A 15,089-nucleotide genomic window follows, 5' to 3' on the forward strand; every position below is an offset into this window, starting at 1 on the left:
TGTGTGACTTGAATGGCAGCTTGGTGGTGGAAAATGAAACTTGCTGGTTTTGGACATGATGTCAATAACATCTTGGTAAGTCACTGTAGTAAGTTGTGTAGAACGTACATGATATTAACTCTGCTGTGTTGTGGAGGGAGCAGATTATTTAAAGCTGGATTACAGATAATGTACAAAAAAAAAATTGGAAGATTCAAGAAATCTTCTTGACAGCTAAACCAGCAACTGGTTTCAATGTGAATTATTTCTCTTTACCCAGATGCTGCCTGATCTGCTGAGTTTCCAGCATTATCTGATTTTTAGTTTAAAATTTCCAGCATTTGCTTTAAAAAAAAAATTGACTTACTGTTAATTGTAGCTAATTGGCTAAAAGCCTACCAGTCAATTGGGGGTTCCAAAAGGATGAGACTTCATTTTTGGCATCTTTCCTTCAGAATGTGTATCACAAACTGTTGCGTGTCCACGTTTTCACTATGGCAAAACGGTACTCTTGTGATGCTCATATTTTGTAATCTTCCCCTGTTGTTTCCTTGTAACATGGCAGTCCTAAATCATGTTTCATGTACTTGTATTATCTTGCATGCATCTCCTATTGTGATCCTATAACCATGTTGGCGTCTGTGGTCAATTCAGTCAACAAGAAAATTGGACGCTCATAAAATGTTTTTGGCTGTTGTATTCTTGACTGATGAAAGGAGTATTTACATATATCAATAGTGTGCTGGAATGTCTTGGGTGTGAACTACTATTGTATGCTTGGCCCTCAGCAAATATGTTTTATGCATTTCATGTTCCCTTGTAATAGCTGTAGATTATGGGTATCAAAGATATGAGGACATTTGTTTAAAGAAATGTCATTGTCTTGTGTAGGAAGGAATGGCAGATGCTGGTTCACATCGAAGATAGACACAAAGTGCTGGAGTAACTTAGGAGGTCGGGCAGCATCTCTGGAGAAAACTAATTGGTGACGTTTCGGGTCATGACCACTGTTGAACTGTCTGTCACCATTTTGCTAGAATTTGAATCTATGAAATTGTATGAATAAATATTGCAAATGGATTCAAATGGGTAATAATGCTCCTGGAAGTCGAATAGTGTGCCAACATTTCTGGTTCCAGAACCTTAACATCCTTGTTAATCTTAACATCATTGTTAAGGTGCTCTATTTAATTTAGTTTAGAGATACAGCATGGAAACAAGCCCTTCGGCCCACCGAGTCCATGCAGACCACCGATCACTCATTCACACTAGTTGTATCCTACACACTAGGGGCAATTTACAGAGGCTGATTAACCCCCAAACCTGCACATCTTTGGGATGCGCGTGGAAACCGGAGCACTCGGAGAAAATCCATGAAGTTCACAAGGAGATTGTACAGATGCCATACTGACTGCACCCATAGACAGAATCGAACTCTGGTCTCTGGCGCTGTAATAGTCCTGTCCCATGGTATGAGTTCATTCCAAGAGCTCTCTCGGGTTTAAAATAAATCAAACTCATGGTAAGCACGGAGAATAGCGGGTACGTCGGAGCTTGGGGACGTCTCTTAGCGCTAACGTCAGGTACTCTGGAAAACTTGCTAACGGCAGGTAAGCACGGGAAGACTCTTGAAGATTTTTCAACATGATGAAAATTGTCCACGAGAGCCCCAAATACCGACGAGTGGCTCTTACCATAAATCTCCGAGTTCGAATCGGGGCAAACTCAGGAGAATTCTTGGAATGAATTTGTACCGTGGGGCGAGTTTTAGACAACAACTCTACTACTGCGCCACCTATATTGCTGAAAAAGACGGCAGAAGGCGTTTGCTCCGTTAATGGGTGCACTCCAGTAATCAGCACCTTTTTAAAAAGTCACTAGAAAAGGGGAAAATTCCTTTTAGGGTAAAGTAATCTGGTGTACTGGAAATTGGTGACTTTCTTGAAAGGAATTTAGTGGTGGCAGATTATTCTTCATTCAGTGAGTTGCAAAGGTCAGCACTACAAACAGCTGGTGTTATTAACTGCATCATAATCACATCAGCTTTTTGTTTGTGCCGCTTCTCAGGACCGCTTCTATTTTCTAAATACACTGACATGCAAGTCACTTGAATCTGCTACTTTTGCCTGTAAGATAAAATCTTTATGACGAATGGGGTTTTGCATTGTATGTGTTCGTGTTTGCTATACTCTTCCACAAATTGATTAATCTGAAATCTGCTATTAAAACAAATTTGATTTAATTCTGGGCATTAACTGTGTCTCTCTCGAGCACTGTTCACTTCCCCTTGTCTTCTTTTTTGCCAAATGACCAGGGCAGTGGCCAGAATAACAACAAAATACTGCCTCTTGGATTGAACACTGACGGAAAAGAGAGAACAACAAAGTGGGGGGAAAAAAATAGAGATAAAGTGCTGGAGTAATTCAGCAGGTCAGGCAGCATCTCTGTAGAACATGGATAGGGGATGATTTGGATTGGGGTCCCTCTTCATTCTGAAGAGGGTTCTGACCCATAACATCAACTATCCAAGTCTGAAGAAGGGTTTCGGCCCGAAACGTTGCCTATTTCCTTCGCTCCATAGATGCTGCTGCACCCGCTGAGTTTCTCCAGCTTTTTTGTGTAACATCAACTATCCATGTTCTCCAGGGATGCTGCCTGACCCGCTGAGTTACTCCACTTTTTTCGTAAACCAGCATCTGCAGTTCCATGTTTCCAAAGTTTTTGTTTCACAAGTTGTGTCTTTCACAACTGTCTTAGAGCTCTTCATGGCAGTGAAAATGTCACCTTTTGAGTCTGATCAATTATCATGTAATGGCAAGAAGCAGTACGTTGAAGGACGAATGCATTGTGCCACCATGTGACCTATTTGAATATCATTTTAAGGCATGCAGTGATGCAAGTTTTTATTGAAACTGTTTTTCCATTGTATTTGAACACAATGGACGGGTCAACATTGAAACAATGGATTTGTCAACACAGTATATGGTGTTCCAGAATTAGTTCAGTGGTGAGTCCAATGTAAAATATCCGTGCTGCCCGTTTCAGATTTTGGATGACCCATTTCTCAGCCATTTTATTGTTTAAAAAAAAATGTTTTGACAGATCCTAATTGACTTAAAAGAAGGCCCTAGGAGTGGAAGGGGTGAAAGAGTGAAGAAAAGTTGGTTATTTCAGCAAATTGCATTGAAACTTTCATGCCTGCAGCAGAAAAGTAATGAATGAACATTTTGGAAGGGAGACAGACATTTGTCCATTTCCACAACATTACTGTTGTTTATCCAAAGAAGGTGTCGTATTGATTTCTGCTAGCTCTGTTGTGTTCATGAGTCAGAGGAGCAGAAGCAGGCCATTCGGCCCATCACATCTACTCCTCCATTTTATTTTACCATAGTTAACATGACACATGCAAAGGTCACCCACTGAGTCCATGCTGAGTCTCAGCACAACAATCCCGGCAGACGTTAATTTTCTTACTTAATTTGAAACATTAATTCAAGGTCATGTCTGCCTTTTCTGAAGGTCCACGATGTGCTTTAAGCACATTTCCAAGTAATGGATATAACAAGACATGGAAAAGCACAACATGCTGGAGTAACTTAGCGGGACAGGCAGCATCTCTGGAGAGAAGGCATGGGTGACATTTCGGGTCGAGACCCTTCTTATAGAAAAGCACAACTCAGCCATGTGTCCTTCGGCCAAAAATGATGCAAAGGAAACTAATCTCCTCTGCCTGCGCATGATCCAAATCCTCCATTCCCTGCATATCCATGTGCCTATCCAAAAGCCTCCTAAATGCTACTACGTGGTGGTGAATCTGGAATTCATTGCCACTGATGGCTGTGGGGGTGAAGTCATTGGGTATTTTTTTTGAGGTAGAGATTGACAGATTTTTGATTAGTAAGGGTGTCGAGGGTTATGGGGGGAAAAAGCAGGAGAATGTGGTTGAGAGTAAAGATAGATCAGCTACTATTGAATGGCGGAGTAGACGCGATGGGCTGAATAGCCTAATTCTGCTCCTCTGATATGACCTACCGTATCTGCCTCCACCACCGCACCTGGAGATGTGGGTAATGAATGCTAATTAATTTAGTGGAAAATATAATAGTGTAGTGCTTCCAAATATCTTCAAATGTAAAAGCTCAAATTAGGTTTTTTTTAATTGAATATTTCCTTCAGCTCCGTTTTTTTGGAGTGCAAGTTTGAATTCGCCTCAAATGTTGTAAGATCGACACAGAAAGCTGGTGTAACTCAGCGGGTCAGACAGCATCTTTGGAGAAAAGGAATGGGTGTCGTTTTGGGTCGAGGCCCTTCAGCCTGACAGTCAGGGTAAAGAGAAATGAGAGATAGACTGTAATATAGAGGAAACAGGCCGTCATTAGCTGTGGGCTAAGTGAAAACAAATTGCTGGCAATGAGACTCACCAAGATAACTTTGAAGCTAGTCCGAAGGGTGAGGGAGGGATGGAGAGAGAGGGAATGCAAGGGTTATCTGAAGTTAGAGAAATCAATATAATACTACTGGGTTGTAAGCTGCCCGAGCAAAATATGAGGTGCTGTTTGCAATTTGCATTTGGTCTCACTCTGACCATGTAGGAGGCCCAGGGCAGAAAGGTCAGCGTGGGAATGAGAAGGGGAATTAAAGTGTTTGGCAACCAGGAGAACAGGTAGGTCCAAACAGACTGACGAAGGTGTTCAATGAAACGATCGCCCAGTCTACGTTTGGTCTCGCCGATGTATTAGAGTCCACACCTTGAACAATGGAACCAGTAGATATAAGATGTTGTAAGACCTCTGTTGTCTCATGCATTCCTCGCGACAAGTTTTCTTTCTTTGCTTGTTGGGTAAAAGTCACAAATGAACATATCTGTAGTTGTGCAGGAAAGAACTGCAGATGTTGGTTTAAATCGAAGATAGACACAAAATGCTGGAGTAACTCAACGGGACAGGGAGCATCTCTGGAGAGATACCTATAGTTGAATGACCAATTGAATGTAAAGTAATTTGCATTGTGCAAAGGTATGATACAACCAATTTTTTAAATTATTATTTTGCTTTTATCTCTCCTATCTCAATTTAACTTAAAAGCGGTCGTATTTTCCAATGTTTGATCCCAATTTATCTGTCTGTTTTGAAGGAATGTATCTTATCTGGAATCATGTCAGTAAATGGGAAAAAGGTGTTGCATATGGACCAAAATTCCTACTATGGAGCGGAAAGTGCTTCCATTACGCCCTTGGAGGAAGTAAGTGCATTTTTTTAAAGGGTTGATAAGAAACATGGGAATGTCTGTGTGGTTAACTGGCAAGCAACTGCCATATTAATGCCAGGCATGTGTGGTATAGCAGTACAGGCAATTCCTGCATTGCAGCTGTTTAGATTATAGAAATTAGTAATGTAGTTTAAAGAAAAGTGTCCAAGAAAATGTAAATAGACTATTTAAATACTTTTTAAGACGTCACTGCCATTCATTAAGATTGTGGGTCATTTCTGACCGTGGACTATAATGATAGTTTTTTTTGGATCTTAACTCAATTTACTCAAGGATGAGGAGCAGAGAACAATCTATTAAGATGGCAGGACATTGAAAGGGGTCCTAAGCTCACAGGATCCAAAGTGCCAAATCTTATTAAAACTTTGTTTCGGACAGAGCGAGGGATAGATTTTGGGCAAACACATTTCATAAAGATGCCAAAATATTGAAGAAGATGCAGAGGAATTGTGCCAGAGACCAGGGATAAGAGTATTATGTTATCTGGCAGGACTGAGGAAGCTGGGGGTGTTTTCTTCCTCATTTATAGCAGTGAAAATTTAAGAAAATTGATAGAATGATTTAAAGTTATGACAGATCGATGGTGGTAGCAAGGCTAATAATTAGAATATATAGACATCAGGTAGTTGACAAAAGAGGCAGAAGGGAGATAAGATTTTCTCTTTTGCAGTAATTTTTTTTTCATTGCCATGTGTACTAAAATGTAGTGAAAAGCTTTTGTTTGTGTGTTATCCAGTCAGAAAAAGACTATGCATGAAAACAATCAAGCCATCTACAGTGTAAGGATAAAGGGTACAACATTTAGTGCACAGATGTAACATTGTAGTCTGATGAAAGAAAGCTCAAAGGTCTCCAATGAGGTAGATGGAAGGTCAGGAGTGCACTCTAACTGATGAGATGGGTGATGTTCAGGTTGAACAGGCTGCAGTAACTGACCAAAACCTTCTAAGCGGAATGAAGAGTTGCAGGGCGTGACTATAAGTGGTAGGTGGGAAGCAAAGTGAAATTATAAAGGGAAGATTTAACATTTTGGGTAGGGTCATTCCTGAAGCCAGTGGCATCCTGCTTTACTCTATTGATGCAGCTTGAAGTACCATTTGCAGAAAAGAATCCCAGTTGCACTTTGCTAAACTGGAACTGCTTTTGAAAGAGCTATTCTTCTTCATCTTCCTCTTCCATTGACATGAGTGTGGCATTTTGTTCGATAAATGCACACAATGGCAAGATTGAAGTTACAGGACATGGTTCCATTGCAGTAACAGACAATTTTGAACGATAATGCTTTCACTTTAGCAGCGGAAGGTTTTGGGTTGATCCCACGACCTGGTCTGGCTGGCAGTCCAGCGTATCAAACAGCCCCTCTGGAGTACATGGATGGGTGATGTTGTGGGTCAAGACCCTTCTTCAGACAAAGGTGAACTTTGTATTTCAAATTGTTGTTGGAGGCACCATCCCATGAACAAAATTAGATGTTTCATTTCCAATTTTGCAAACATGATTATGTTTAATTATGAGGCATTTTGTGAATTGTAAGTTGTTGCAACATTAATTCTTCAATATATATTTATAGGGTAGACCTCAAATTGAACTAGCTGGCCTTTGGATGTAAAAAGCTACCAAATAAACAAATCTAAATGTTCTCTTCCTTTAGCTCTTCAAAAGGTTCAAAGTTGCTGGTGGTCCTCCAGAATCCATGGGAAGAGGCAGGGACTGGAATGTCGATTTGATACCCAAGTTCCTCATGGCAAATGGTAATACATTTTATTGAAGTTTTTAAACATCATTTAGAACTTGCATTTAAAAACCATTCTAGTATGGAAATCAGTGAAGGGCACATTGATTTGAAATACTGCCAGGGATACAACTGGTTAAATCCATTTAGAGATACAGTGTGGAAACGGGCCCTTCGGCAGTTTGCACCAACCAGCAATCACCTGAACACTAACACTTTTCTACACACGAGGGCTAATTTACAATTTTACTGAAGCCAATTAACCTTCATACCTGCACATCTTTGGATTGTTGCAAGAAACTGAAGCACCTGGAGAAAGCCCACATGGTCACAGGGAGAACGTACAAATTCAACAGCCATAGTCGGGATGGAACCCAGGTCTCTGCTGCTGTGAGGCAGCAACCCTGCCACTGTGTCGCCCTGTTGAACACAACCCCTGTGAATGTATGTGTGTCTGGTGTGGGATTCATTATAATGTGGGACAAGACATTATTTTCCGTTGAAGTGATTTGGGGACAAAAATAGAATGTAGTCTTGAGTGCATGTCACAAATCTGTCCATAATTTGCGAGATTACAGTGCAGCAGCAGAGGGAACAGTCTCAGCTTCAGTGCAGCCACCAGACAAATTATGAGCATGATTAGTCCACGCAGTCCTGCTATCTTTTTCTATTTAATAAGTTATGGCTGATCTGATTGTGACCTCAACTCTACTATCCTGTTAACTCACAGTAACCTTTCACTCCCCTCACTTTAGGTTAGTTTAGTTTAATTTATTATTGTGTCGTGTATCGAGATCCAGTGAAAAGCTTTTTTTTGTTGTGTCTATCCAGTCAGCAGGAAGACTATACATGATTACAATCAAGCCGTCACAACATACACATACAGGATAAAGGGAATAATATTTAGTGCAAGATAAAGTCCAGTAAAGTATGATTAAAGATAGTCCGAGGGGCTCCAATAAGGTAGATGGAGGTCACGCCAGCTCTGTAGTTGAAGATGGGATGATTCAGTTACCTGATAACAGCTGGGAAGAAACTGTCCTTGAATTTGGAGGTGTGCGTTTTCACATTTCTGTATCTCTTACCTGATGGGACCGGGGAGAAGAGGGAGCGACGGGGTGAGACTAGTCCTTGTTTGGAAGCTTATCCACCTGCCTTAAAAATATTAACTCTATTTCCTCTACCCTTTCTGGAAGAGACCTGTTCTCCAAAGGGAGAGGGAAAATATTTTACCTTAACTTTGCCATAAAGGGATGATGTTTTGGGGAAGTGAACCCTAATTTGGTATTCTCTTGAGAGGAAGTGTCTGATGAACCTCCACCCTATCAAGAACCCAAAGAAATCTGAATACCAGGAGGAATTACACAGTTGCCTTCACTGCTTACCTTGTGAATGAATTGAGGACAATGATCATTGTTTCAATTGCAGATGCTAGATACCTGAAATAAAATCAGAAAAATTCATGTTTCATGTGACTGACATTTCATTGGATGTTCTGTTGTTTGAAAGGTTATTGACTGCAAAGTTAACTCTGATTCTCTGTCCCGAGAGCCAGCTCTATCTTTGGTGCCCAAATTTCCCAATCCTAATTTGTCTCCGCAAGGTCATTTTGAATATGTAATCTTTGAGTACATATCACCATGAAGTTGGTTTGGATATTCGGTTTGTTGCTCGGCTATCTTGCATATTCTACGAAGTTTCTGGTTGATGTTTTATAGGACAGCTTGTTAAGATGCTGCTTTATACAGAGGTCACCCGTTACTTAGACTTCAAAGTGGTAGAAGGAAGTTTTGTCTACAAAATGGGGAAAATCCACAAAGTCCCTTCTACGGAGACTGAAGCTTTAGCTACTGGTGAGTAATAGCACATGATAACTTGTTTGTTATATTTGTCCATTTAGACTTTAGAGATACAGCGCAGAAACAGCCCACCAAGTGCTCGCCGGCCAGCAATCACCCTGCACGCTAGCACTATTTTACAGGGGAAAATTTACAGAAGCCAATTAACCTACAAACCTGTATGTTTTTGTAGTGTGGGAGGAAACTGGAGCACCCAGAGAAACCGCACAGGGTGAACGTACAAACGCCGTACAGATAGCACCCATAGTCAGGATCGAACCTGGCTCTGTGGCGCTGTAAAGCAGCAACTCTACTGCTGCGTCACCATGCTTCCCGCCTTCCCCTTGTAGTGGGTTTTCATTTGAAATGGTCTTCAAAGTATTAAAATTATAGTTCTTACTTAAGCGGCCTCAGTCTCCCTACAGAATGAGTCTGAAGAAGAGTCCAGTCCCGAAAAGTTCTTCCAGCACTTTGCGTTTTGCTGTGTCCCGACAAACTATTTGAACAGAAATACAATGAAATCTCACTCTTGTCTGTCTTACCCTGGGGATAGGTTACAAGCTGCTCATGGGATCAAACATAGGAATGCAGGGTCACCAGCACCCAGTCTATACTGGGATGTCAGCTGAGTGCTGTCTATTGGGAGGTGAAAGTTTTGGATTGCAGTTGCATGCATTTTGTTTTGAACTGCTGGAAATATGGCCTGCTTTTAATTCTTCCTTTGTAAAATGTTAGTTCTTTCCAATGATGCCTCCTGAATCTTTGAGTACTTTAGTTTAGACTTGCAGAGTGGAAACAGACCCTTTGTCCCACTGAGTCTGCTTCTACCTGCGATCACTCCGTACACTAGTTCTATCCTACACACGAGGGGCAATTTTACAGAAGTCAGTTAACCTACAAACCTGCACGTCTTTGGGATGTAGGAGGAAACCAGAGCACCCAGAGAAAATGCACGTCGTCATTGGGAGAACGTGCGATTTCCATACAGACAGCACCCGTAGTCGGGAATGAAGTCGGGTCTCTGGCACTGTAAGGCAGCAATTCTACCACTGTGCTGCCCGAATCATTTTGTTTTTAGTCTTGTTTCTTTTGGACATGTGTCTGGCGATGAGTTTCTCTGAGTGTGATTATCTGCGCACGGAACATAGGATGCATATTATATAACTGGATATCGTGGCAATTAATCAATGACACTCTTCATCCTCTTGGAGGGGAACATTTTATATAGCTCCATCAGATCATCGTTCAGACCCTTCTGCTGCAGAATAAACAAACCTAGCCTATCAAGCCTAGCACCTAGCAGAGGGGCGGCACGATGGCGCAGCGCCAGAGATGGGCTTGATCCTGACTACGGGTGGTGTCTGTCTGTAGTTTGTTCTAACCGTGACTTGCATGGGCTTTCCCTGGTTTCCTCCCACATTCCAAAGATATACAAGTTTGGAGACTAATTTGCTTGGTTAAATTGTCCCCATTGTGTGTAGGATGTGTTAGAGTGCATGGAATGCTGATTCGGACGGTGGACCGAATGGCCTGTTTCTGCGCTGTATTTCTCAACAATACTAAAATCTCTCCTTTTAACTGATCCAGGCAATATCCTGATCAATCTCTGTACTCTCATTTCCAGCGCAGTGTGATAACCAACTCGCATGCTCCTTGTTCATGATCAGCTACATTTGGGAATAGAAAACGTGCCTATAATTTGCTGTTTACCACTTGACATTATTTTTGCCTTTATTTTGGTTTACATTCGAGATTCAGCTTGGAACGAGCCCTTCGGTCCACTGAGTCCACACTGACCAGCAATCACCCGTTCACACTAGTTCTATATTATCCCACTTTCGCATCCACTCCCAACACACTCGGGGCAATTTACAGAGGCCAATTAATCAGAGGCAAATTAACCCATGGGAGCAAACCAACATGGTCGCAGGGAGAGTGTGCAAACTCCACACAGACAGCATTCGAGGTCAAGATTGAACAGGCAAGGCACAGCTCTACCAGCAGTACCACTGTCCCGCCCCATTTTATTTAAGTGTTTTCTCTTAATTGCTTCTTGCTTACACGAATAAAATTGCTTTTTCTAGAAATGGGAATTTTCTTTTATCTCGTGTTCTAGTTTTTTTTTAAATGTTCCCATTTAAAGTCATCCCTTATGCCATGACTGTTGCTATTTCTTCAGTTCATTTCTATGCTGTAGCTTTAACCATTCTCACTATAGCAAAGGCATAGCTTTAAGGTGAGAGTGGCAAACTTTAAAGGAGATGTATGAAGAAGGTTTTGTTTTACAGTGGCTGGTGGGTGACTGGAGTATGTTGTCTGGGGTGGAGTCAGATACGATAGCAGTCTTTAAGAGGCTTTTACATAGGTATGTGGATATGCAGAGAATGGAAGGAAATGGATCACATGCAGGCTAAGGAGATTAGTTTATCTTGGCATTATGTTCGGCAAAGATATTGAGGGTCGAAAGGGCTGATCCTGTACTGTTTCACCTACACCACCAATACACACTAGTACTATCCTACACACTAGTAACAATTTACAATTCTTACTGAAGCCAATTGACCTACAAACCTGTACATCTTTGGAATGTGGGAGGAAACCAGAACACCCAGAGAAAACCCACACGGTCACGGCGGGAACCTACAAACTCCATACAGAGCACACCTGTACTCAGGGTCGAACCCGGGGCTCTGGTACTGTAAGGCAGCAACTCTACCACTGCGCTACCATGCTGCCCCGTAGGAGAGTGTATTGGAGAAAATAGAGTAAAGAATCTTGATGTGAAAGCTTATTGAACCTGGTTTTACTGTTTTGCCCTTGGGAGAAATGTATTATTTGTTTTTTTTGGGTCCAGATCTGAATTCCACATAATTTTATAAAGTTTTCATTTATTTCTAAGATAATTTATGACTTGCTAATTTTACTGTGTGCAAAGTAAGTAAATAATGTGAAAACACTGATGTTTACGTCATCGGAGGCAAATGCGAATCTGCAGTTTGATTTTGTTCCAGCTTTGTGAACAAGAAGGATGATGCTCCCTTAATTAAAGTTCTGAAGTATATAAATTGTTGCTTTGCTATCTTGTCATCTTTCCATGACCATCGAGAACCCTTTGAACTCCAGAACCAGGGGCCACAGTTTAAGAATAAGGGGTAAGCCATTTAAAACTGAGACAAGGAAACACTTTTTCTCACAGAGAGTTGTGAGTCTGTAGAATTCTCTGCCTTAGAGCCGGTGGAGGCCGATTCTCAGGATAATTTCAAGAGAGAGCTAAATAGGACTCGGTCAGATAGCGGAGTCAGGGGATATGGGGAGAAGGCAGGAACGGGGTACTGATTGGGGATGATCAGCCATGATCACATTGAATGGCGGTGCTGGCTCGAAGGTCTGAATAGCCTACTCCTGCACCTATTGTCTATTGTCTGATTTGGGAGAGAGAAGAGAGCAGGGTAATCAAACAGTGTATATCGTATCAATAAATATTGACTCTATTTTTATTTTCCTCTTCAGATCTTATGGGCATGTTTGAAAAACGTCGCTTCCGAAAACTTTTGTTATATGTTGTTGGCTTTGATGAGAACGACCCTAAAACTCATCAAGGCATTGAGCCGAAGAAGACCACGATGCGAGAAGTCTACAAGAAATTTGACCTGGGGCAAGATGTCATTGACTTCACAGGACATGCATTGGCTCTTTATAGAACAGATGAGTGCGTTATCATTGATGTTTATATATAACTCCTGGAAATGTAGTTATCCAAAACACTTCTCTCTGCATCTCACTTATCTCTTTAAAAAAAGACACGGTAGTCTATTGAATTTGCCAACTGTGTGATGTTTGATTAAGTTGTTGCATCTATATTATTCACTTTGAGTAGTAAAATGCAGAAAAGCCAAGAGATACAGATTCAAAATGAGGAAGCTGAGAGTCAGAAATTGGGTAGATAATGAGGAATTATTTCAACTCTAAGAGTATGTGAGTCTGCCCCTCTCCTGTTCTGGTACTCATTATCTGCTGGCAATATTATCACTCATTTTAAGTGACATATGAGTCTCGAAGTATTACTTAAAACAATGGGTGGTTTCAAAGCAGCTTTAAAACTGGAGGTCTTGCGGTAAATATCATTTCGACATACTTAGTTTAAGGATATAGTATGGAGACAGGCCTTTAGGCCCACTGAGTCTATACCGGCCATTGATCACCCATTCACATCTGTTCCACATTAGTTATCCCACTTTCTCATCCACTCTACACACTAAGGGGAATTTACAGAGGCCAATTAACCTATAAACCACATCTCTTTGGGATGTGGACGGAAACCAGTGCACCCGGAGGAAAGCCACATGGTCATAGGAAGAATGTGTAAACTCCACATGCGCAGCATCTGAGGTCGGGACCGAACAAGGGGTCTCTGGTGTTGTGAGGCAGCAACTGCAGTTTTTGTTGCCCTTGTTCCCTTCATTTGGACAAGCCTTCATTTGGACAAGGAGTACTTTACTTGGAGGCAGAAAAATGGCATTGAAAGTAGGGTTCGGTAACTTAGAATACACAAATAAGTTGAAAGGGGTAAGGACAGGAAATTGGATTGGAGTCAATAATTCCACTGGAGAGCTAGCACTGTCATAGTTTGGATGACTTTATTTCGTGCTTAATCTCAATGATTAAACAATTTGGCAGGCACTCCAATATAGTAATGAACACACACTTGGGTGCAGTATGAATAATCCACTGCCAAGGTTGCTGGTAACATTAAATTAAGTTGTATGACAATTAAATTGAAGCTGCAAAGACACATTCTTCCTAGGTTACAGTGACTGCCCTTTTCTTCACTTGTCAAATTTCTTCATCCATTGAGGATCGGAATAAGAACTTGCTTCAAAGCCTACATCTGTTGCTGGCTGTCAAGATAGTAACATCAAAGTGACTATGGTGGCTGTATCTAATGGGCCACCTTTCCATTTAAATGCTTCACGTTGTTGAGATGTGACTATATCTGTTCTGGGTTTAGACTTTACTTTAGACTTTAGAGATACAGCGGAATTAGTGATGAGCAGTGACCAGCCCATACTCCCTAGCATTATGCTACACATTCAACTTCATAACCTTCCATGTTTAAAAATTGATTGTACCACATAGGGACAATTTACAATTTAACCAAAGCCAATTAATCTACAAACTTGTACGTCTTTGGAGTGTAGGAAGAAACTGGGGCACCCAGAGAAAACGCACGCGGTGACAGGGAGAACATACAAACTTCGTACATACAGCACCTGTAGTCAGGATCAAACCTGAGTCTCTGGCGCTGTAAGGCAGCAACTCTGCCACTGTACCACCATTAATGTGGTACAATTCATTTTTAAACATGGAAGGTTATGAAGTTGAATAATTTATCAGGATTCTGAGTACATCATAATAGTTGAACCTCCTTGAGAACGACCTGAAGCGTTGATTACCTCATCACCGCACAGCTGGAGAAGATTGAAAAATGCAACATGGAAACTAGCCCATCGGCCCACCGGGTCCATGGTGACCGTCGATCACTAGTTCTATGTTATCCCTCTTTAGTGATCCCTCCCTACATACTAATGGCAATTTTGGAGGCCAATTAACCTAGTCGCACATCTTTGAGATGTGGGAGAAAACCCATTAGGTCACAGAGAACGTGCAAAACTCCATACAGACAGCTCTTGAGGTCAGAATCGAACCCGGGTCTCTGGAGTTGAGGTGGCAGCTTTATCAGCTGAGCCACTCCTATTATAAGATATTAGGTAATGGACATGACTCCTAATTCCAATGGATATGAAAGATTCCACCACACACACATCAAAGTGTGGCGCCTTCATGCCCACGTTGGTTTTGCATACAGCCTGACACCGCTGCCGACTCACCAGCTGTCACATGAGAAGGTCCAGCCACAAGAGCTCAATGACAACTCCAAGGTCAGGCACACTAATTGGCCTTATCTGCACACTGGTTATGATTGGTGAGAATGTAGGTAAAAGGCGTTTCTGGAATAAACGTGACAAGGTGTCTGGCTCAGCTAAACGTCATTTGTCCTTTGCTTTTGTCGTGGAACTCGACTCAGTAGATCCTACAACTGGTGACTCCGTTGCTACACGCAAACTTCGACTTACTCATAAAATGAATGACTATAAAAGTGACAGTGTCAGTCGAGGAAGTAAAACTCGACGTCCCAACTCTTTTTACAACCAACGTGAGAGCGTGGTTTTCAATACCCTCAATGTCACGAGCCAACATTGGGTTCCTAGCTG

The 15,089-nt window shown here is 41.6% G+C and overlaps 1 protein-coding gene across 1 annotated transcript in view; it reads left to right on the plus strand.

Annotated features, from left to right (window-relative positions):
• The window catches only part of LOC129704700 (rab GDP dissociation inhibitor alpha), a 46,128-nt gene that overhangs the window by 12,024 nt on the left and 19,015 nt on the right, over positions 1 to 15,089 (plus strand). Inside the window, exons 2-5 of the mRNA XM_055647999.1 lie at positions 5,113 to 5,220; positions 6,899 to 6,998; positions 8,698 to 8,832; positions 12,328 to 12,526. Of these exons, the coding sequence (XP_055503974.1) occupies positions 5,113 to 5,220; positions 6,899 to 6,998; positions 8,698 to 8,832; positions 12,328 to 12,526 (542 nt within the window). The remainder of the gene's footprint in view (positions 1 to 5,112; positions 5,221 to 6,898; positions 6,999 to 8,697; positions 8,833 to 12,327; positions 12,527 to 15,089) is intronic.

This window comes from Leucoraja erinacea, chromosome 16 (assembly GCF_028641065.1).
Source record: "Leucoraja erinacea ecotype New England chromosome 16, Leri_hhj_1, whole genome shotgun sequence".
NCBI classification, from domain to species: domain Eukaryota; kingdom Metazoa; phylum Chordata; class Chondrichthyes; order Rajiformes; family Rajidae; genus Leucoraja; species Leucoraja erinaceus.